A 22,859-nucleotide genomic window follows, 5' to 3' on the forward strand; every position below is an offset into this window, starting at 1 on the left:
TCCCCCATTTCTTCCTTCCTCCCATTCTGTTAAGCTCTACCAGCTCCCCTGTAAAACTTTTCTTCCCTCCCTCTTTCTCTCTCATCTGACCTTTCCCATACATTCTTCTCTACTTACTTCCACTGTTTTAATATTTATCTACCTACCTGCCTAATTATTCACTATCATATATCCTTTTTCTTTTCTGACTCCTACTTTTAAAATCTGTCCCTAGTACACAACTATACTTGATTTTCATTATAGCTCCTACAGTTCACTCATACATCCTCTTTCCTTCTTTAACTCTGCTCTCTACTGACTCCTTTATAAAGTTCTTCCCTCCCTCCCTCCCTCCTTTTTAAAGCTTCCATTGGGGGGCGAGCATTAACCCCCAGCCCAGGGCTCAGCCCTGGCCACGTGTTCACTGTCCCCACTTCCCCGGCCTCTCTGCCGCCACCTGCTCCCATTCCCTGCCCAGGACTCCCGGCCCAGTAAGGGTGGCTGAGGCCCGTGCAGCCCAGGTGCTGCTGCTGCCACCACGAAGCAGGAGCGCCTCTGCCCAGAAGGCCTCGGACCAACCACCACTCTGTCCTGGACCTGTGGGCGCCTCCCCACCAATGGCCCGCACCAGGGGCTACGGCCCTCCTCCCATGTCTGGGCGGGGCTCCTGCCCAACCCCTCGCTGGGCACACCTGCTCCCCCACCACCACCCCCTCCCGCGTGCAGCCCCACGTTTCCTTCCCTTTTCCATTCCTGCGTCTTTTTCTTGTTCCCTTTCTGTATTTCCGTTTCTCCTCTCGGCCCTTTCTGTATTTCCATTTCTCCTCTCCCTCTCCTTTCTTATCCCCTCCTACCATATCCTATCCTGCCCTGGGCCTTGCACAGCTGCCTGAGCAGAGGGCAGGGATGCAGCCTGCTGATCCGGTGGTAATGTGATGCTGTAACGGATAATTTGCATATTTCTCTATTATTAGTATAGATTGCTACATAGTTTACATATCTTACAAACCTCTGTATGTTAATATTTATAAGCAGTTAATTATCTTTTAAAGAGCTTTAAATAATAAGAGATATGGCTTATCTAGATATTACTTATCCAGCACCATTTGTGGTGCTCTCATTCCTTTGTTTAGAGCTGTATTTCCATCCAGTATAATTTTCCTTCTGCCCAAAGAATCTCCTTTCACATTTTTTATTGTGCAGGTCTGCTGATGGTGAATTCTTTCAGAATTGTATATCAGGGAACTCTTTTAAAATAATATGCTGAAGTATTTGTAGGGCTTGCTTAGTTTTTTCCTGTTTCTTCAGAATCACTGTTCTTTGTTGCCCAATGTCCAAATGTTTTGAAAACCCTTGTTTCATATATTGTATCTGTTCCTTGTTATTATTTTAGGCAGGAGGGTAAACTGGCCCTTGTTACCTTATCTTGAAAACTGAAGTTCTAGTCAAGAATTCAAAAAAATAAAATAAAATGGTAGGGGCAAGACTTTTCAGAATTGGCAAACAATGGACATGTGTCAAGGCTGAAAGGGAGTAGTAAGTAGGTCAAGGGGAGAGAGGTATATTTTCCTTTCACTCAAAAGCTGGGATTTCTCAGACACATAAAAGTGCCTCTGTACAAACAAGCAGTCAATTGGCAAGTAAAAATGCCTTTGAAGCTTCTGGGTGGAGCATATTAGATCTGAAATGGTGTTGTTATCTCTGGGTACTTTCCTTTAAATTTTGGTCCAAGCCCTCATCATTCAATGGTTTTGAGTCTGTTGGACTGGCTCTGAGTGAAGTCCAGAACTGGCATAGCAGAAACAGCAGTACTGTGAAATGGCTTCTAAAAAGAATAGACTGGGAGAGGCCCAGGTTGGAGTTGAAGAAAAGGTTTTGGAAAAGTGGCAGAGCACCTGCCCCCAAACTTTCTGAGTTGAGGTAATTTTTAATTCTCATATTTGGAAAACTGTTCTATTCACATAACAGCTAAGTATAGTAGGGCCTGGTCTCACAAATCAGATCACCTGGTTGTGGAGGGTATTGTGATTCTTGAGGTTGGTTCTTTTTTATACTGTGTACAACAGAATTGTTTCCAACATTCCATATCTATTTTCCTACACAGGATGTGAGTAAAGAAAAAGAGAAAGTAGGGTAAGGGCGTGTCTTAGTCTGCCATAATAACAAAATGTATAGACCAATGGCTTAAACAACAAAAATTCATTTTCTCACAGTCTGGAGGCTGGAAAGTCCAAGGTCAAGGTTCCAACAATGTTCGGTTTATGGTGAGGGCCCTGTTCCTGGCTTACAGATGGCCACCCATTTTGCTGTGACCTCACATGGCCTTTCTTCAGTGTGTATGTTGTAGAAAGAGAGAAATCTCTTTCTTTCTTATAAGGCTACCAATCCTATAAGACCTCACCCATATGACCCCATTTAGCCTTAATTACCTCCTAAAAGCTCTATCTCCAAACACTATCACATTGGCAATTAGACTTTAACATATGAATTTGGGGGGGACACTAATGTTCAGTCCCTAGCAGCTGCATAGGACCTAGCATGTGTGACATAGGTCTTTTGTCAGCCTCTCATTTCTGGGTACATTGTGGCCATATATTCCAGAGTCTGAGACCCTGATAATAGTCCCTCTATTACATAACTTTCAGAATTAGATTGGGATTCCAGTATTTTGTTAAAATGAAAAGAAGTAGCCTCAATGTATCTTTTTTGTTACTATACAGATTCTATGGGAAAAGAACAGATCTGATAGACTTCATATTTCTTGTCTCCAGGTTCTTCTTTGTGGTCCAGTTGGTCCAAAACTGCATGAACTTCTTGATGACAATGTATTTGTTCCACCAGAGTCACTGCAAGAAGTGGATGAGTTCCACCTAATTTTAGAGTATCAAGCAGGTAAGAGAAATGAATAAGTAACAGTGTAAGTCTCGGCAGGGGAGTGTATAATGTTACATTGAGGAGTAACTATGCTACAGATTTCTCTGTGTAAATTAGTAGGATCCCCTGTTCTTGCTTTACCACAGGTTTCCTGCACTAATACTGGCCATTGTCTCAAGGGAGAGTGCTGGAGTATTACAACAGTGAAGAAAAGTTCCAGATCTATAAACAGAATTGATCTGAAACCAAGAGGAATCAAGATGTAGGAAAGCAGGCATCTTAAACACATACCTATAAAGTTTTTCTTTATTACTAAGGAAAGAAAAGGGCAGATAATATCTGTTCAACTCTGCTAGATTCTGCCCAAGGCCTTTCTGGTTTTCAAGCTGCTCAGATTTGATTCTGGGCCTCTGGCAAGCTTTCTCTGAATTGTTTTGTTTTCCCTTGGGTGAGTAACTAGAAGTGTTATATATTTAACAACGCATATTATTTCCTGTTATATAATGTTTGAATGTTTATCACTCCAAACCACTCCATCCAGCTCCCCACCCCCCAGGAGATTTTGTTACAGTCTGCAGATCTGATTTCTGAAAAAATCCTAAATACCTGAAAGTAATTTAGTTCTGTGTATTTGCTGTGGTATCTTTCCTCTGCTCAGAAGCCAGCCTCTTGAATTTCTGATTCAACACGTTAATTCAAGTTAAAGACTCAAACATCGAAACAGACTAATTGGCACCTTAAAGCAGTATGTACTTAATATACTTCAGTGAACTGCTTCCAAGTCAGAAATTAAGAGAACCTCACCTACTAGAGTAATTAACTTTAATGTAAGTTATGAAATATAGTGCTTCCTGAAAATTATGCCTTTCTTCAAGTACAAAATGGGGTTGTTCTTGTTTCTGGTTCTCTTTGGGGTATTTACTAGAATCAGTCAGGAAGTTAAGGTCAGGGTCTGAAAATTAGGGACCGATTGTTAGGGCAGGAGGCTCACATTTAATAATATACAAGTTTTGAGTTGCTTTCGGCTTTAGTTTCCCCAAATGGGAAATTAGAGTGATGGTTCTTACTGCCTGAAGATTGTGATAAGGATTAAGGTAGTGTGTTTAAGCACTATGAACTGCTCAAATGAAAGGCATGAACAAAGATGTGTCTTTGATGTGCTGCTGATGCTGCTGCCAGTTCCATGTTCTCACTTCCATTTCTGTTGGCACTCATGTTCTGGATTTGGGACCTTTCTGGTTCCTGGTTTCTGTCATTTCCCCTGGGGACAAGAGTGGAGAGACTGTTTCCTCACGAAGACTGCTGTTGTATTTGACAGATATGCCTTACATATATGGCACAGCTGATCTTCACAGGAGACTATCTCCATCCTTGGGTTGAGAAGCTTACACTTCAGTTTTTCTTTTCTCGGCTATATTTTTTAGAATAAAGCAGACCTTTTATTAAACCTACATTTACATTTTTATCAGACTCTGGAGGGAACCTAGTCTGGTGGCAGCAGCTGTTGGGTCAGCTCTCTTAACAGAAGTCCATCCCCTGCTTCTCTCTAACCTGGATGAATAAATTCCCAGGAAGAATTGTCAACTTTTCCCTCCTTCTCTCCTGCCAGACATCTCCAGAGAAGCTTATTTTCAGGCATTGGGCCAGGGATCCAATGAGTCATTACATAGGTTTTGCTTACTCAGTGGCTGAAGGGAAGGATGATAAATTGATAGAAGAAATCACTTAAATAAATGCAAACCTTTATGAGAAAAGAGGGGCATTAACCTATTATTAGGAGCTCACACTGTCTGAGTTTCAGTCACTTTGCTTCTTAGTCAGCTCCATCAGCCCTGTGCAAACAGCCAGTGAAGAGCCCTTCACATCCCTCCTTGTCTTCACATTGCAAAAGCCCATTTATTTTTATCTCGCTCACTTTTTTTGCTTAAGGAATTTATTTATTTTGAATTCTGTGTGGCTTTTTTTCCCCTAAGTTAACTTAGGCGGTGCGTCTTAGCAGCTTCACTCTTTAAGGGCCAGTTCCAGGTCTTGCCCTGCAGAGAATACTAATGCCCCATCTTTTCCCCCATGTACAATCTCATCACTGCACATGGGGGAAATATTGGACTTGGAGTTCATACCCATATTTTTTGTTGCTGTGGGCATTAGAGTCTGTTCTCTTGCTCATGTATCTTGCTGTTTGTTCATGTGGCTGAGTGCCAGGTCCAGTGTGAGCAGGAGTCTGATGATAGTAGGAGACACTACTCTGCCCTCTGCTACCATCCACTGCAGGAGACAGATTCCTGAACAAATGATTGCAAAGTAAAGTGCCAACTCCTATAACTGGGTGCAGCTGTAGCCCAGAGAAGGAAGTCATTGGGGGTGACAGTTAGGAAAGGATTCATGGGGAGGTCATCCTGGTGTCTGCTCTTTAAATGAAGTAGAGCTAGACTAATACACTCCACTCTGTGGACCACCATTGGGTATTTTGTTTGGACATGACCAGGAGCTAAGAAAAGAATATAGTTTTAACAAATATAATCATTGCATTGGGGTTTAGTAAATAGGTATTTTATTTTTATTTCTGCTTCTATAGATTTTTATACAAATGACCCACAATTAAATGTTTCTTCAGAGGAATGGATTCAAGAAAGCTGATTGCCCTGGCTGGTATGGCTCAGTTGGTTGAGTGTCGTCCTGTGCACTGAAAGGTTGCCAGGTCAATTCCCAGTCAGAGCACATGCCCAGGTTGTAGGCTCGAGCTCAGGTCAGGGTGTGTGGAGGAAGCAACTGATCGATGCTTCTCTCTCATATCGATGTTTCTCTCCCCCTCTCCCTTCGTCTCTCTCTAAAATCAACTTTTTTAAAAAAAGAAAGCTGAACTTAAAGTAAGGATGGATTCTCCCAGCTTTGACACTTGCCCTAGAGCAGTGGTCGGCAAACCGCGGCTCGTGAGCCACATGCGGCTCTTTGGCCCCTTGAGTGTGGCTCTTCCACAAAATACCACGTGCAGGTGTGCCCGTACAGTGCAATTGAAACTTCGTGGCCCATGTGCAGAAGTCGGTTTTCGGCTCTCAAAAGAAATTTCAATCGTTGTACTGTTGATATTTGGCTCTGTTGACTAATGAGTTTGCCGACCACTGCCCTAGAGTAAGCCCTACACATGCATGCACACAGGTGCTCTCCACAGAGAGGCAGAGCTTCTGTTTGGAGAGGCCCGTTGTAGAAAAGAGGAAGGAGGTTGCTAACTGCAGTTGGCAGATCACCTGCAAGATGAAGAAACCCTCTGCTATGGGTTGTTTGTCTTAGGAGAAAACTTTCTGGAGGAATACCCAGTAAATGTGATAGAAACCAAGTTTTTCAACTAGTTTTCAGCATGTGGGCTTCCCTTGTATAAATGGGACAAATCCTTCATGTGAGGGAAAGCCACGTAAACCTGAATTATACTAAGTCCTTGCCCCAGAGTGTCCCTGCTGGTGGTGACGGGTTTCTTCTCACCCAGCCCCCACTCGGGGGTGGCCTCATATAAGGATTGCCCTAAGCAGTTGCAGAGCCTAGGCGGCCCTTCAGCTGACTTCATTTCAAGATTTTCTGCCAAGTCTTTATGGACAAGAAGGTGAACTCTGTGTGGTAAAGCCTCTGATTGAGAAGCTTCACCAGGCAAGCTCGGAGAGGGCCCCTGTCCCCTTCCCTGCTTTAGGACTCACAGGGCAGCACTCCTCTCCGGTACTTGGCAGCAGTGGGGCCTTAATCAGTAGTTCTCCACCTAAATGCATGCCAAGATCTCCTGTGGTGGGGCCTCACCTGGAGGATTCTGATACATGGCCAGTGCTGAGAGCCACTCCTATAGATGTGCAGATCCAAACTCCTCCCCATGCCAGGAGACCCACCCCAGGATGGATCTGCCTCCCTCAACTGCAAGCATGTCAAACTCAAAGGCTAACACAGGCCATATAAACAAGGTTTACGTTTATGTGGGCCACCAAAAAAACAAAAACTTCAATTTTATAGAAACGTAGGTTTATTTTAATAGAGACATGCTAAATACAAAGGGCTGAAATAAATAATTGTTAACATAAAATAATAGAACATTTTAATAAAAATTAATGTATTTTCTTGAACATTAACTTGCCAGACCCTGAATAACTGCACAAATTAATAAGTGTAACACAAATAAACCTATTTTTCTTGTTCTCCGAAAGCAAAATATTTCCTGTTGCGCACACCAAACAAGTCAGTCCAAGGCTAATGACATGGCAATCGGCTGCTAAAATATTCGCTGCTAGTATTAGTGGAGAGAAATGGTGTACCTGTGTGTAAGGCATGTAAGTCAAATGAATGCAACACAATTATAGTAATCAGTCATTAGCGAACGTTGTAGTTCGTTATTAGTAACTATGTATAATAGGATATTGTAAAAATTAAGTTACGGAATTTTTATTAAAACGTTTCTTACATACCGTTATATGGGTTGGGCCGCAAAAGTATTCATTGTGGGCCACAAGCGGCCTGAGGGCCACGAGTTTGACATGCTTGCTCTACTGGGATCAGATTAATAGGTTCTGAGTGGGCACTCTATGCCAGGGGCTGTGACAAATGCTCTGGGAACCAGACATACGTGTTACCTTTATAGAGCTGGCAATCTGTTCAGGGAGATGTAGCACAAATGTATGAAAAATGATTTAGGTTTGACTACTAGTTCTAAATAGTAGAAGAGATAATTCAAAGCAAAATGATTACCACAGACCATGGAAAGGAAAATATCTGTAGATGCTTAAAGTACTGAAAGTGTGCTTCAGGCTGGGGCAGTCACATCATTCATGAAGGAAGTTGCACTTGAACTTGGTCTTGAGCAATCATTCCACAGGAGCTCACTCAAAGGATGTAAGAGCAGCCAGATGGACCAAGTGCCTGGAAACCACTGGTGGGCAGCAGAGGGGAGGGAGTGCAGTCAGCTTGACTCTTGGAATTTTAGCCTCCTTAGGTCCCAACTAAGTGAAAGGTGCTCAGGACATTGTTGTGAGGTGGAGACAGAGAAAGGCAGCATTGCTGTGTGCAGGGACACGTGTGCTATGCACTGTAGCCTGGTATTTGTAAGTAATGCTACTATCCTGTAACTGGGAAAGGACACAGGCATCCTGTGTTTGAAAAGCTCAATGGACAGCAGAGCTTTCCTGGGACTCAGGGTTAGCTAATTGCTACCCTTCGATAAAGGTGTATAGTACCCATACTGTGTTTCTGTGTTTTTGGTTTGTTTCATTACTGACCACTGCCTTCCTGCATGCAATGCCATGCTTACCTTAGGCCATTGTAGTGAGGCTCTCCTCAGCCAGAAGCCAGCCTCCCCCGAGAAAAGGCTTTGGGGGAGCCCTGCAAGCCCCCATACCACACAGCTAGGAGACTTAAAGCCTCTTCCTTTTCTTCCCATTGTGTTGACTGGGCTTTTCTAGGGGAGGAGTGGGGCCAGTTAAAAGCTCCCCATGCCAACCGATTCATCTTCTCCCACGACCTCTCCAACGGGGCCATGAATATGCTGGAGGTGTTTGTGTCTAGCCTGGAGGAGTTTCAGCCAGACCTGGTGGTCCTCTCTGGATTGCACATGATGGAGGGACAAAGCAAGGAGTTCCAGAGAAAGAGACTCTTGGAGGTAATAGCACTGTTCTAGAATTTCACAGATCTCAGCAGTGTGTTTCTTCAGAATCCTGCTTCTTTTGACCTCTACAGCTTATGCTGCCTTGCCCTCAGTTCTGGCCTTCCCGGGAGATATCACGGCAGCTGGCTCTGAACCTGCCTCTTGCTCTAGGGAGGCACCTCACAGTATTCTTTCAGACACAGGCAGCAGCTTGAGTAGGATAGGTCAGAACATTTTACTGCCTGAGCCTCTATATCCTGTGCTAAACTGAATGTGGCTGAAAGCTGCAGTGTTTATAGTTTGTATCCTTTGTGTTATCTGTGTCATCTCACTTCCTATCAGCTATTGCTGCAGATTCATACAGAAGTTGAAGCCAACTGCTCAGTTTAGGTCCCCAGGAATAGGCTGACTACATGAACATACAGGGGCGGTCCTTTGTGCTCTCTGAGTCTGTAACCCAGTGCTTCTCTGCTGATCCTAGGTGTCCCTGTCAGGAAAAGCATCCCTCATCCACAGAGGCCGTGGAAACCTACATAGCTTGGAGTTTTCATGAGGATGCAAAGAAGACATTGACAATACACACTGCCTCTAGGACCTGATCTTTTCTTCCTTTTGTCTGACTTCTATATGTAACAGCAATGCTGTCCTCTTTTTACAGGTTGTGACCTCCATTTCTGACATCCCCGTTGGTATTCCAATTCACCTAGAGCTGGCCAGTATGACCAGTAGGGAGCTCATGAGCAGCATTGTGCATCAGGTAACCATGTGGGCAGCACATGGGGCCCTCATTGGCCCTGACTCTCATGAGGCCTTGCAAAGATGTGCCTTTGTCCAGCAGGACCAGCTGTTTTGGGCTCAGGGGCCAGCTCACTGAGGCATGGCTGTCATGTCACTCAGACTTAGGTCCTTCGAGATCTAAATAAAGAACCAGAACTGTTCTGGAACAGGATCTCCTCCTAGGTTAGAAATATGGCAGTGCATCTGATGGGTTCATGGGCTGTTTCTCCTTCTAGAATGGGGAAGTCGGGAGTGAATGGTCTATAGTAGAACTCAAAGGGGAAAACTGAAAGCCCAGCTCAGCTGCTTTCAACTGAATGTCAAGAAGCTCAGAGAAAGGAAAGTGGGGGAGCTTTACTCCCTTACCTCCAGGCATCACGTGTTCACTCCTCCCTTGGGACAGCTACAGTGATTAGATAAATTTGAGAGGGTAATGCTTAAGAACATAGACTTGGGGAACCTGAGTTGGAATGCTGGCTTTGCCATTCACTAGCTTTATGAACTTGGGCAAGTTAGTTACCGTTTCATTTTATTATTATTTAACCTTTATAATGGTTAATATATTCATATGTTTCAAAACCCAAAAAATATTAAAAGCTATACAATGAAGTCACCCTCCCTCTTTCCCACCACTTGTACCCACTGTTAGTACTTTCATTAGTTTCATCTGTATCTCTCTAGTGTTACTATATATAGATAGATAGATAGATAGATAGATAGATATAGATATAGATATATAAATATGGGAATATGTCCTTATTTTTAAGCCCTTTTAATAAAAAAAAAATATAGCATAGCATACTTAAATACACATTCTACACTTTGTTCTTTTTCACTAAGTGGATTTGTTTCACTGGGTTTTAAAAAATTTTTTATAAGAATTTATTTGAGCCAAACTGATGGCATATGCTAGGGAGCAAGATCTGAAATACTGCTCACTAAGCAGATTTTGAATATCTTTTTTCTGTCATCACTTGGAGAACATTCTCGTCTTTTCACAGCCATGTTGTTAAAAGGAATGTGTGGGCACCTCAGTTTATTGAACCTGAATCTTCTCAATGGTGCATTACCCTTTGCTATTCCATATAGGCCTGCAACCAGTGACTTTGTACATGATTTTATTTTGCCCATGAACAAGTACATATATATAATACTCAGAAGTAAAATTGGCTGGATAGGAGCAGAAAAAGCATCTGTAAATTTGATATTGCCAAATTGCCTTCCATGAGAATTATACCAATTTACTTCCACTGGAATTCTTTACAAGTGCTTATTATTTCCTCATATCATTCTGACCAGAATGTGATTAAAAACATGCACAGCCGGTGTGGTTCAGTGGTTGAGCATCAACCTGTGAACCAAGAGGTCAAGATTTGATTCCTGGTCAGGGCTCGTGCTCAGTTGCGGGCTTGATCCCCAGTAGGGGGTGTGCAAGAGGCAGCCAATCCATGATTCTCTCTCATCATTGATGTCTCTCTCTCTCTCTCTCTCTCTCTCCCTTTCCCTCTCTCCTTCCTCTTTGAAATGATAAAAAATAAATTAAAAAAAGAATGTTCTTGATAAAGCAATAAAATTTAGTTTTTAAAAAATTTTGTTTAAAAAAAAAACAGTAAAAACATGCATTGTCACCAGTGCAACAGGTGAGAAATATTTCACAATAGTTTTTTTTAATTAGACTACTTTTTTTTATTGATACTTTTACAGATGTCCCATATTTCCCTCCCATTTGCCTCTCTCCACCCAACTCAGCCGCCCCCCCCACTTTACTTTTTAGAGAAGTTTTAAGTGTACAGTAAAATGAGCAGAATATAGAGTTCCCATATACCTCCTACCCAAACCCACCCAGTCTCCCCCAGTATCCCACCCACTGCACCACAGTGGGATACTTGGTACAGTTGGTGAACCTACACTCACACATCATTGCCACACAAAATACGTGGTTTACATTAGGGTTCACTCTTGGTGTTTTTCAGTATAGTTTTTATTTGCATTTCTCTTTTTTAGGTTATCTTTTTACTTTTTAAAAAGGAAGCCATTTTTATCTCATTTTCTGTGTAACTATCTACTTAATCTCCCCTCAGTCCCCTTATCTGTAAAATGGAGGTAATCCCTCCTTTTTTTCCCCCCTCCCTCTCTTTACCCCTCCCTCCCTCCCTTGAGTAAAGCCATTAGCTCAGTGCCTGGAACAGAATGTGCAGTAAATGGAAGTGATATTACATTTGCAGATGTACAGATCATAGATTTTTAAATAAATATAAATACATACACATAAATCCCTTTACCCATACCTACATGCCTGCATATATATAGGGGCATATCTCTCTTGCACTAACAGTCATCTTATATGTATTTCTCTGGCTGTAAGGAGGAAAGTGCTAAGTAAGAAAGATAATGAGGTGGGCATAGTGGTTCCCTTTAAGATAGAAAACTGGCTCAACAGAGAGTTCTGATAAAGATGTTGGTGTAAGTAAACGTGGTACTTGGAACCTCCCACAACCACAACAAAGTTACAATTACAGAACAACCATCATTCAGAATCCCTGAAATCTAGCTAAACAAGCCCCATAACTAAGGATATAAAGAAATACACATTGAGACTGGTAGGAGGGCAGAGGCTTGGAACAGGCTGGTCCCACACCCACATGTGGCAGTTAATAATTGGGAGGGATATCTTGGCTGTAGAGATCTCCCCTAAGGAGTAAGGGGTCCCAGCCTCACATCAGAACCCCCAGCCCAGAGTTCAAGTACCAGGAAGAGAAGTCCCCATAACTTCTGGCTGTCAAGACCACTGGAGATTACAGCTAAGTGAGATGGAGGTCTGCTAGAGTCCCAGGTGTTCCTCTTAAAGGACCCATGAATGCACAAACTTAACTTGGACATGTTTTGAGCACTTTGAGCTCCAGCACTGGGGTGGCAGTTTAAAACACAGCAGGGACATACAAGGAGGAACTGAATTGTCTAGCAAGGGCTGGAGGAACAGCCTTCTCTCAGAAGTACTGGCAGAAGCCATTGTTCCACAGAGTTGGCAGGCGGATGCCATTTCTGAGTCTCCATCAACCTGGCTAACACTCATAGCTCTGGCCTGGTGATTCCTGAGACCCCACCCCACCCAAATTTCGGGCCCACCCAAGTCTTTCCCAGTAGATTCCCATACAAATAGCCTCTCTTGGCTCATGCTTTGGACTTTCCTAAAATCTATCAAACAGGATTTGGCCTGAACATACCCCATACATTTTGCTAAGAGGCCCCACACCTGGCTAGCAGCTACCAGCCTCAGTTAGCAGCTTGACCTCTCCTGGGTACCTCCATGCCCAGCACAAGTAGCAGCCATCTGCAAATTGTTCTGTTGCTCACACCAGATGGCCCCAGGCAGTGGCTGACCTTGTACCTCCCAGGAGGCCCCAGAGCCAGTGGACCTGGTGGATAGCTACAGACCACACTGGATTACAACCCAACCACCTCTATAGTGTTACTCTCAAGAGGCAGACTCAGCCGGCACCAAAGCCCCAATAAAGTGAGACCTGCTCCATGGGGTTGATTCCTGCACAGCAGCTCCTCTGTTGTAATTGCAGCCAGTCCTTGCAGCCAATCAGCCTGGGGATAAATCTCTCCCAGAGATGTGCCAACAGCAATCAAGACTCAGCTACAACAGGATAGTGCACACAGCTCACATGGGGTACACTTGGAGCACCCAGCTCAGTGATCAGGGAGGCTGCACCACTGGATCCTACAGGACACCTACTACATAAGGCCACTCCACCAAGTCTGGGAGAGAGCAGCTCTGCCTAATACATAAAAACAAACAGAGGGAAGCAACCAAAATGAGACAAAGAAACAGGTCCCAAATGAAAGAACAGGAAAAATCTCCAGAAGAACTAAATTAAGTAGAAGCAAGCAATCTACCAGATACAGAATTCAAAACAATGGTTATAGGGATGCTCAAGGAACTTAGTGAAAATTTCAATTAAAAAAAGGACATGAAAACCATAAATAACCAGTCAGAAATGAAAGATCTGATACACTAACTGAAATGAACAATTTACAGGACATAAACAGTAGAGTTGATGAAACAGAGAATCAAATTAGTGACTCTGAATATATGGAAGCAAAAAGAAAAAATTTTTAAAATGAGAATAGTGCCCTGGCCACATGGCTCAGTTGGTTGGAGTACCATCCCATATACCAAAAGATTGCGGTTTCTATTCCTGGTCAGGGCGCATACATGGGTTGCAGATTCAATTACAGCTTAGGGTGCATACAGGAGGCAATAGATTGATGATTCTCTCTCTAGCCCCTGCCCGTCCACCCGCCTTTCCTTTCTCTAAAAATCAATAGAAACATATCCTCAGATGAGGATTTTTAAAAATGAGGATAGTTTAAGGTCCCTCTGGGATAACATCAAACATACCAAAATTTGCATCAGAAGGGGAAGAGCTAGGGTTGAAAACCTATTTGTAGAAATAATGACAGAAAACTTCCCTACTTAGTAAAGAAAATAAACATTCAAGCCCAGGAAGTTCAGAGTCCCAAACAAGACGAACTCAAAGAGGCCCACACAAGACACATAAATTAAAATGCCATAATTACGTAAAAAGAGAATCTTAAAAGAAGTAAGAGAAAGGTAGTTACCTACAACGGAGCTCCCGTACCCAGCCAGCTGATTTTGCAACAGAAAATTTGCAGGCCAGAAGGGACTTGCACAAAATATTCAGAATGATGAAAAGCAAAGACTTTACCCAGCAAAGCTATCATTTAGAATCAAAGGTCAGCTAAAGAGCTTCCCAGACAAGAAAAAGCTAAAGGAGTTCACCACCACACCAGTATTACATGAAATGTTAAAGGGTTTTTAAGAAGAAGAAAAAAAAATCAAAAGTAAGAATAAGAGGGCAATAAATCATATCTGTCAGCAATTACTTTAAATGCTCAAATCAAAAGACATACAGTGCTCAGTTCGTTTGAGTGTCATCCCATACACCAAAAGGTTGCGAGTTTGATCCCACCTACCTAGACTGCGGATTTGATCCCTGGTCAGGGCTCATACAGGAGGCAACTGAGCCATGTTTCTCACATCAATGTTTCTCTCCCTCTTTCTAGAATCAGTTAAAAAAAATCCTCAGATGGGGATTTTTCAAAAAGATATATGGTGACTAGAATAGATAAAAAATTATATGAAACTTAACATCAAAAGACACAGACTAAAAGTGAAGGGATGAAAAAATATATTTCATGAAAATTGAAACAAATAAAAAACCAGCTGGGGTAGCAATACTTATGCCAGACAAACTAGACTTTAAAACAAAGGATACAACAAGAAACAAGGACCCAGCAACTCCACTTCTGGATATTTATTCAAAGAAACATAACATACTAAATCAGAAAGACATATACATCCATATGTTTGTTTCAGCATTATTTACAGTATTTAAGACATGGAAACAACCTAAGTGTCCATCAACAGGTGAATTGATGAAGTGGTGTATGTGTACAATGGATTACGACTCAGCCATAAGAAGAATGAAACCTTGCCATCTGCAACAACATGGATGGACCTAGAGGGTATTAGGCAAAGTGAAATAAGAGAGAAAGACAAATGCTGGATGATTTCACTTATATGTGGAATCCAAAAAAATAAAAATAAAGAAGGACAGAAACATAGATACAGAGAACATTTTGATGGTTGACAGATGGGAGGGGGGTTGGGGGAAGGATGAAAAGGGGAAGGGATTTAGAAGTACAAATTGGTAGTTACAGAATAGTCACAGAGATATAAAGTACAGCCTAAGGAATATAGTCAATATTGTAACTATGGTGTCAGATGAGTATGAGATTTATCGGGGTGATCACTTAGTTATATAATATCTAATCACTATGTGGTATACTTGAAACTAATGTAATATTGTACGTCAACTATAATTTAGAAATAGATAATTTTTTAAATTAAAAACAGAACAAAAAGGAAACAGGCTCAATGGCTCCTATATGGTGCCCTTTTTCAGTGTTATTACTAAATAGAGAGAGGAGTACTCTATTTAGTAGTAACACCTGCCTAAAAAGCTTAGCGCTAATATGAAACTGTTCTTGCTCCTTGGTGGTTATACACAAAACCACTATAAGCCTGACTGTGTGTTGCTAGAGCCTTCTCCATTTTACTGGTATAATGTCTGATGACATTGAGGAACCGAGAGTCATGTCCCATCAACGGTAAGAGGATCCACTATGTATGCAAAGCTAGGCACCATGAAAAGAAATACAAAATATGTACACCTCTGCCCTTTGTCTTGTAATGGCATATAACAAAAGACTGGCTCTAAGAGTGTTCCTGTAACTTTCCAGTTTATCCTGAGGAATAATAAGGTGGAAACAGAGGTATACTAGTAAAAACAGTGACATATGATCTGTCACTTCCCCACCACAGACTCCAGGGACAGGGAGTCTTGTAAGGAAGAGGTTATCCTGCCTTACTTCCCTGGCTTTGGTCATTAGCTGTGTCCTAAGATGCCTTTTTTATGTGAAATGGAAAGAGACTGTCATTTTGTTTTTGTTAGCAGGTCTTCCACGCGGTGACTTCCCTTGGGCTGAATGAACAGGAGCTGTTATTTCTTAGCCAGTCAGCAGCTGGACCTCACTCTTCCCTCTCTTCTTGGAATGGTGTTCCTGATGTGGGCACGGTCAGTGACATCCTATTTTGGATCTTGAAGGAACATGGGAAGAGTAAAAACAGAGCCTCAGACCTCACCAGGATCCATTTCCACACGCTGGTCTACCACATCCTGGCAACTGTAGATGGACACTGGGCCAACCAGTTGGCAGCCGTGGCTGCAGGAGCTCGTGTGGCTGGGACACAGGCCTGTGCCACAGAAACCATAGATACTAGCCGAGTGTTCCTAAGAGCACCACATGAGTTCCTGACTTCCCATTCGGAGGCAGGTTCTAGGGTCATATTCAACCCCGATGAGCCAGTGATTGAATGGCACAGGGAGGGGGTGTCCTTCCACTTCACACCCGTATTGATATGTAAAGATCCTATCCGAACTGTGGGCCTTGGAGATGCCATTTCAACTGAAGGCCTCTTCTATTCAGAAGTACACCCTCACTATTAGGAAGGTTGTTATGGATAATTATTCTGAAGAAGGAGAACTAGCCAATTTAAGAATTAACAGGAATTAATTGGTTTGGAAAATAGGATTGAGGTATCAGAACAGTTTCTAGATTTAATTCAAAGACAGCCAACAACACAATAGCAGATTAAACTATCAGATACATTCCAACCTGCTGACAATTATGCAAAAACGTTTCAGGTTTCAATCCAAATTTATCTACTGAGACTGGATTTTTAGTTTTTTTATGTTGTGTTATATGGGTAAAAAACATGATTCTCAAACCCCCAGTTTACATAGCGTCGTCAGGTATTTCAGGCCAAATGTCTTTACCCTGGCTAGACCGCATGCCAGCTGGAAAAAACACCTCCCTCCTTCCCACTCAGAACTGCATGCTCACTCATCATGTCTAGTAAAGCCCACGGTGAGCCTCTCGTGTTCTCTGCTCAGTGTTCATGGGCAGGGTCATGACTTCCATTCAGTGTTATAATGAAAATACTTGATGAGCACACCTTAGTCTTCTAAGACAGAGCCTCAAGTAAAGACAAAATCACCCCTCCTGTGCTTCATTCTCAGTTAGGTGGGAGCCCTGTGGAGCCTGGGAGAGAATTGGCCATTCTGCACTGGTTTAGAAGCCTGGCTGACCTGTAGGGTGGGTGACCATGCGAGCTGAAGGGCTGTGCCTTCCTGCCCTGGCTTCTTAGATTGTAGGCCAGCTGGTCAGAGACTACCATGCTGGGCCCAACCTTATTGCGAAGCTCTGGACATACTTTCTCCAGTAGAAGACTAATCTTTGTTTATTCTGGTCCTTGAAGGAATTTGCTTTTACAACTGGAATATGCTTCTGTGTGTATAACTGATCATGTGTGATCATACCACATCCATTTAAGAGTTTGACCTCATAAGAGCCCAGGATCATGAAGAAATATGTCATGTTATGTATTTATTTTTTTTATAAATCAAAGAGATGTCTGTGTGCTTTTAAATAAATGAAAAACAATTACATTTCAGGAGTCCTAAGACTATTTGCAATTGATTTTGTTCTACCTATCACTCTGGAGCCAGATACAGTAGAACTCATTCCACCTTTGACTTGTGAGTTCTATGTTACTCTGCTCTTGAGGTGTTTGTCTTCTCTTCCCCATCACTGGTTGGCAGTCCCTGAGACTGAGCCTCTGTGTTTTAAAGTGACAGACGATACTAATATCAAGTAGCCAATCCTGTAAGAAACAGCAGTTTAAAGGATGGTGAGCCTTCTTGGTTTGTTCAAAGAGCAGTATCGATATGGCAGCTGCTGGCTCACAGCAGCAGCTTCTGGAACCTCGAAGCTAGCTCAAGTTCTTCATTTGTGACCTCTCCTTCCCTACTTTGGGTAAGAAGAAAAGACTTGGTTACTCCTTCAAGAAAACTTAAGCCTGGAGAATTATGCAGGTTGAAATTCAAAACAAGTAGTTTAAAGAAATCTCTGGCTGCTACCTCATCAGTCTCTGCCTCCAACTTCAATTAAACACCAACCTTTTAGCCCATTGGTCAGCAAACTCATTAGTAAACAGAGCCAAATATCAACAGTACAACGAATGAAATTTCTTTTGAGAGTCAAATTTATTAAACTTAAACTTCTTCTAATGCCACTTCTTCAAAATAGACTCACCCAGGCTGTGGTATTTTGTGGAAGAGCCACACTCAAGGGGCCAAAGAGCCGCATGTGGCTCGCGAGCCACGGTTTGCCGACCATGGTTCTAGCCTATTTTACTGGAAAGGCTTAAGTAAGAAGAGATCTCTATTTTCTCAAAAAGAACTGAAATAAGTTACCATTTATGTTCTAAACCTGAGAATACTTTGAGAGTTCCAAAGTGTTCTCTACGTGTCTACTCAGGCCCTGATATTAGTATATTTTCAGTAAGTTCTCCAGTTTTCACGGGTGATATCAATAAAGACTGATCCAGGATATGTAGTCAGCACACACTTTAGAGCAGTTTTTCAAAAGACGAGTTTTGAACTTTCAATACTTGCAAGTCAGTTTGGTGGTTATCATAAAAAGTATCAAAATGTACTTTTTTATAGGAATAGGTATTGTAAGTATTGTTTTGTAGAATTTGATATATGCCTGAATGAGTGCATATATGTATGAATTTCCACCACCTAGGGCAGATCATGCAGAACTGGGTGGGAAAAGCACGCCCTTCAACCCTTCACTTTGAACTATATTTTACAAATGTTTTCACATATGATTTGATGTGAAGAGAAGTGAAAATCCACTGGACTAGAAAGAATACCTGGTGAAAAATGAGACTTCCTAAAAATATTCTAACACTCACTCTTGCCTTCACTTGAAATTGATTTAACACTGGGGGAAAAGCTACAACACACACACACACACACACACACACACACACACACACAAATTAATCAAGAGATAAGAATTCTGCCAAAAAATCAGTAATGTCTGATGCAAATTCAGTTTGCATCTTATTCTCTGTCGAGTTTAAGTGGGGAAAGGGTAATTATTCATCAGTAGAAATCCAAATTCTATGCAGGGTTTTGAGATGACAAGTATTATATAACATTGGACCAGTTTGACATACTGAGGCTCACTTTTCTCATCTGTAAAACCCGTTAATAGTGGTCCCTACCCTTATAGGGTTCTTGATGACTAAAGGAGAATGCTGTGCAAAATAATTAGCACAGTACATGGCACATATTTAAAAGTTTGATAATTGTCACTGTTACTAAACTGAACAGAGAATTTCCTTGGACTCTAGAACTATTTTAAATCACTAAAATGTTACCCATGACAATTTCAATTTTTTAAATTTTTATTTTATTAAGGTATTAATATGTGTCCTTATCTCCCCCATTACCCCCCAACTCCAACCCCCTATTCATGCCTTCACACACCCCCTGGTATCTGTGTCCATTGTGCTTATATGCATGATTGCAAGTCCTTTGGTTGATCTCTCTCCCTTACCCCCACCCACTCCTACCTTCCCTCTGAGGTTTGACGGTCTGATCAATGCTTCTCTGTCTCTGGATCTGTTTTTGTCCATCAGTTTACGTTGTTCATTATATTCCACAAATGAGTGAGATCATGTGATATTTATCTTTCTCCAACTGACTTATTTCGCTAAGCATAATGCTCTCCAGGTCCATCCATGCTGTTGCAAATGGTAGGAGTTCCTTCCTTTTTACAAGCAACATAGTATTCCATTGTGTAGATGTACCACCGTTTTTAATCCACTCATCTGCTGATGGGCATTTAGGCTGTTTCCAAATCTTAGCTATGGTAAATTGTGCTGCTATGAACATAGGGATGCATATATCCTTTCTGATTGGTATTTCTAGTTTCTTGGATATATTCCTAAAGTGGGATCACTGGGTCAAATGGGAGTTCTATTTTTAGTTTTTTGAGGTAACTCCATACTATTCTCCACAGTGATTGCACCAGTCTGCATTTCCACCAGCAGTGCACGAGGGTTCCTTTTTCTCTGCATCCTCGCCAGCACTTGTCATTTGTTGATGATAGCCATTCTGACAAGTGTGAGATGGTACCTCATTGTCATTTGATTTGCATCTCTCGGATGATTAGTGACTTTGAGCATGTTTTCATATGTCTCTCGGCCTTCTGTATGTCTTCTTTCGAAAAGTATCTATTTAGGTCCATTGTCCTTTTTTGATTGGGTTGTTTATCTTCCTTTTGTTAAGTTGTATGAGTTTCCTGTAAATGTTGGAGATTAAACCCTTATCGGTGATAACATTGGCAAATATGTTCTCCCATACAGTGGGCTTTCTTATTGTTTTGTTGATGGTTTCTTTTGCTGTGCAGAAGCTTTTTATTTTGATGTAGTCCCATTTGTTTATTTTCTCTTTAGTTTCCATTACCCTAGGAGCTGTATCAGTGAAGATACTGATCCGGCATATGTCTGAGATTTTGCTGCCTGTGGATTCCTCTAGTATTTTTATGGTTTCCAGTCTTATATTTAAGTCCTGTATCCATTTTGAGTTTATTTTTGTGTATGATGTAAGTTGGGGGTCTAGTTTCATTTTTTTGCATGTATCTGTCCAATTTTCCCAACACCATTTATTGAAGAGACTGTCTTGACTCCATTGTATGTTCTTGCCTCCTTTGTCAAATATTTATTGAACATAGTGGTTTTGGTCAATTTCTGGGTTCTCTATTCTATTCCATTGGTTGATATGTCTGTTCTTGTGCCAGTACCAGGCAGTTTTGAGAACAGTGGCTTTGTAATACAGCTTGAAATCTGGTATTGAGATCCCACCTACTTTGTTCTTCTTTCTCAGGATTGCTGCAGTTATTCGGGATCTTTTTTTATTCCAGATGAATTTTGGAAAGTTAGTTCTAGGTCTGTGAAATATGCCATTGGTATTTTAATGGGGAGTGCACTGAATCTATAAATTGCTTTGGGTAGTATGGGTATTTTAATGATGTTGATTCTACCAATCCGTGAACATGGTATGTTCTTCCATCTGTTTATGTCATCCTCTATCTCTTTTTTCAGTGTCCTGTAGTTTTCTGCATATAGGTCTTTTACTTCCTAAGTTGTTTATTCCTAGGTATCTTAATTTTTTTGGTGCCATGGTAAATAGGATTTTTTTAAATCTCTCTTTCTGTAAGTTCACTATCTATATATATAAAGAGCCAGGGTCCGTAACGACCAAAGGCTCAACGACACACCGTAAGTCAGCCGAGGCGACCCAGCACTGACTACTGAGGGGGCTGCGATCAGGCCTGGACACAGGCTGGGAGAGAAAAGCAGGGTCTAATCACAGCCCCCATAGCAGTCAGTGCGTGGTGGGCGTGGTGGAAGTTAGTCCTGCAGTCAATGAACATAGGGTCAATTAACTTTAAGTGAACATAGGGTCAATTAATATCTCTTTGAGAGGAGTTGAGAATATAAAGTACAGTGTAGAGCAATTACTTATATTATTTCACATAAAACTCTTTTTTTTAAATATATTTTATTGATTTTTTTACAGAGAGGAAGGGAGAAGGATAGAGAGCTTGAAACATCGATGAGAGAGAAACATCGATCAGCTGCCTCCTGCACACTCCCTACTGGGTATGTGCCTGCAACCAAGGTACGTGCCCTTGACTGGAATCGAACCTGGGACCCTTGAGTCCGCAGGCCAACACTCTATCCACTGAGCCAAACCAGTTAGGGCTCACATAAAACTCTTTTCAACTAAGATATTTTCCTTTATTTAAAATGTATCTTTATTGTTGAAAGTATTACAGATGTCCCTTGTTTTAGTTTCTTTTTTTCCCCCCCATTGATCTCCTCCACCCTGCACCCGCCCCTTCCCGGCCTTCGCCAGACTATTGTCTGTGTCCATGGGCTAAAGCTATCTAATACATAAAAATCTAGAAAGATTTAGAGAAAATAAAATAAAATATATGCCAGGTAAATATTGAACAGAAGAGCTGAAGTTGCTGCATGAATACTGGATACAGGCTTGAAGCCAAAACACAACTCATGAGATAAAGTTAGTCATTGTAACATAACAAAAGGTTCCTTTCACTAAAGAGATAAGATGGTTCCCAATACTTATGCACATAATAGAACAGTGTGGGGGTCAGAATGAGCCTCACCAGGATGTGTCTCAGTGGTATGCAGATTTTTGAGCTAAGGGCAATTTTTGCTTCAGGCTCAAGTGAAAATTTTGCCCCTCCCTTTAACAACCTAAAAAAAAATTCAGTTAGAGGCCATGCTCATAATAACACATTATCCTATATAATAAAAAGCTAATATGCAAATCAACCAAAAAGCAGAATGACCGGTTGCTATGACACACACTGACCACCAGGGGGCAGATGCTCAACGCAGGAGCTGTCACCTGGTGGTCAGTGTGTTCCCACAGGGGGAGCAGTGCTCAACCAGAAGCCGGGCTCATGGCTGGCTAGCGCAGCAGTAGTGGGAACCTTTCCCTCCTCCGCGGCAGCACTAAGGATGTCCGACTGATGACTTAGGCCCACTCCCTATGGGAAGCGAGCCTAAGCCATCAGTCAGACATCCCCTGAGGGCTCCCAGACTGTGAGAGGGTGCAGTCTGGGCTGAGGGACCCCCACTCTGAGTGCACGAATTTCAACTAGAGTTGGTGTCTAAAAATGCCATAGATTTCTGGGTGTTAATTTTGTACCCTGCTACATTGCCAAATTCATTTATTAAGTAATGTTTTTTATGGAGTCTTAGAGTTTTCTATGTACAGTATCATGTCATCTGTGAATAATGACAGTTTTATGTCTTCTTTTCCAATTTGGATACCTTTTATTTCTTCTTCTTACCTAATTGCTATGGCTAGCGCTTCCAGTACTATGTCAAACAGGAGTGGTGAAAGTGAGCATCCCTGTCTTGTTCCTGTTCTTAGGTGAAATGGTTTTAGTTTTTGCCCATTGAGTATGATGTTGGCTGTAGGTTTGTCATACAAGGCTTTTATTATGTTGAGGTATGATCCCTTTATTCCCACTTTGCTGAGGGTTTTTATCAAGAAAGGGTGGTGTTGGA

At 41.9% G+C, this 22,859-nt stretch overlaps 2 protein-coding genes across 7 annotated transcripts in view; one reads left to right on the forward strand and one right to left on the reverse strand.

Annotated features, from left to right (window-relative positions):
* The window catches only part of ADPGK (ADP dependent glucokinase), a 42,068-nt gene extending 24,717 nt beyond the window's left edge, over positions 1 to 17,351 (forward strand). For 3 of the 4 annotated variants that reach the window (XM_080665716.1, XM_080665717.1, XM_080665718.1), the window contains 4 exons: positions 2,751 to 2,871; positions 8,283 to 8,479; positions 9,123 to 9,221; positions 15,787 to 17,351. In XM_080665716.1, coding sequence (XP_080521842.1) covers positions 2,751 to 2,871; positions 8,283 to 8,479; positions 9,123 to 9,221; positions 15,787 to 16,341 — 972 coding nt within the window. In that variant the 3' untranslated portion in view covers positions 16,342 to 17,351. The remainder of the gene's footprint in view (positions 1 to 2,750; positions 2,872 to 8,282; positions 8,480 to 9,122; positions 9,222 to 15,786) is intronic. The other variant, XM_080665715.1, reaches the window with a different exon arrangement.
* The window catches only part of BBS4 (Bardet-Biedl syndrome 4), a 119,070-nt gene continuing 110,784 nt past the window's right edge, over positions 14,574 to 22,859 (reverse strand). Inside the window, exon 16 of one of the 3 annotated variants that reach the window (XM_080665758.1) lies at positions 14,574 to 15,932. In XM_080665758.1, the coding sequence (XP_080521884.1) occupies positions 15,922 to 15,932 (11 nt within the window). In that variant the 3' untranslated portion in view covers positions 14,574 to 15,921. Of the gene's footprint in view, positions 15,933 to 16,433; positions 17,705 to 22,859 lie in introns of those variants that run through there. The other 2 variants (XM_080665757.1, XM_080665756.1) reach the window with 2 other exon arrangements.

Source organism: Plecotus auritus (genome assembly GCF_963455305.1).
Source record: "Plecotus auritus genome assembly, chromosome: 1".
In the NCBI taxonomy this organism is placed as follows: Eukaryota; Metazoa; Chordata; class Mammalia; order Chiroptera; family Vespertilionidae; genus Plecotus; species Plecotus auritus.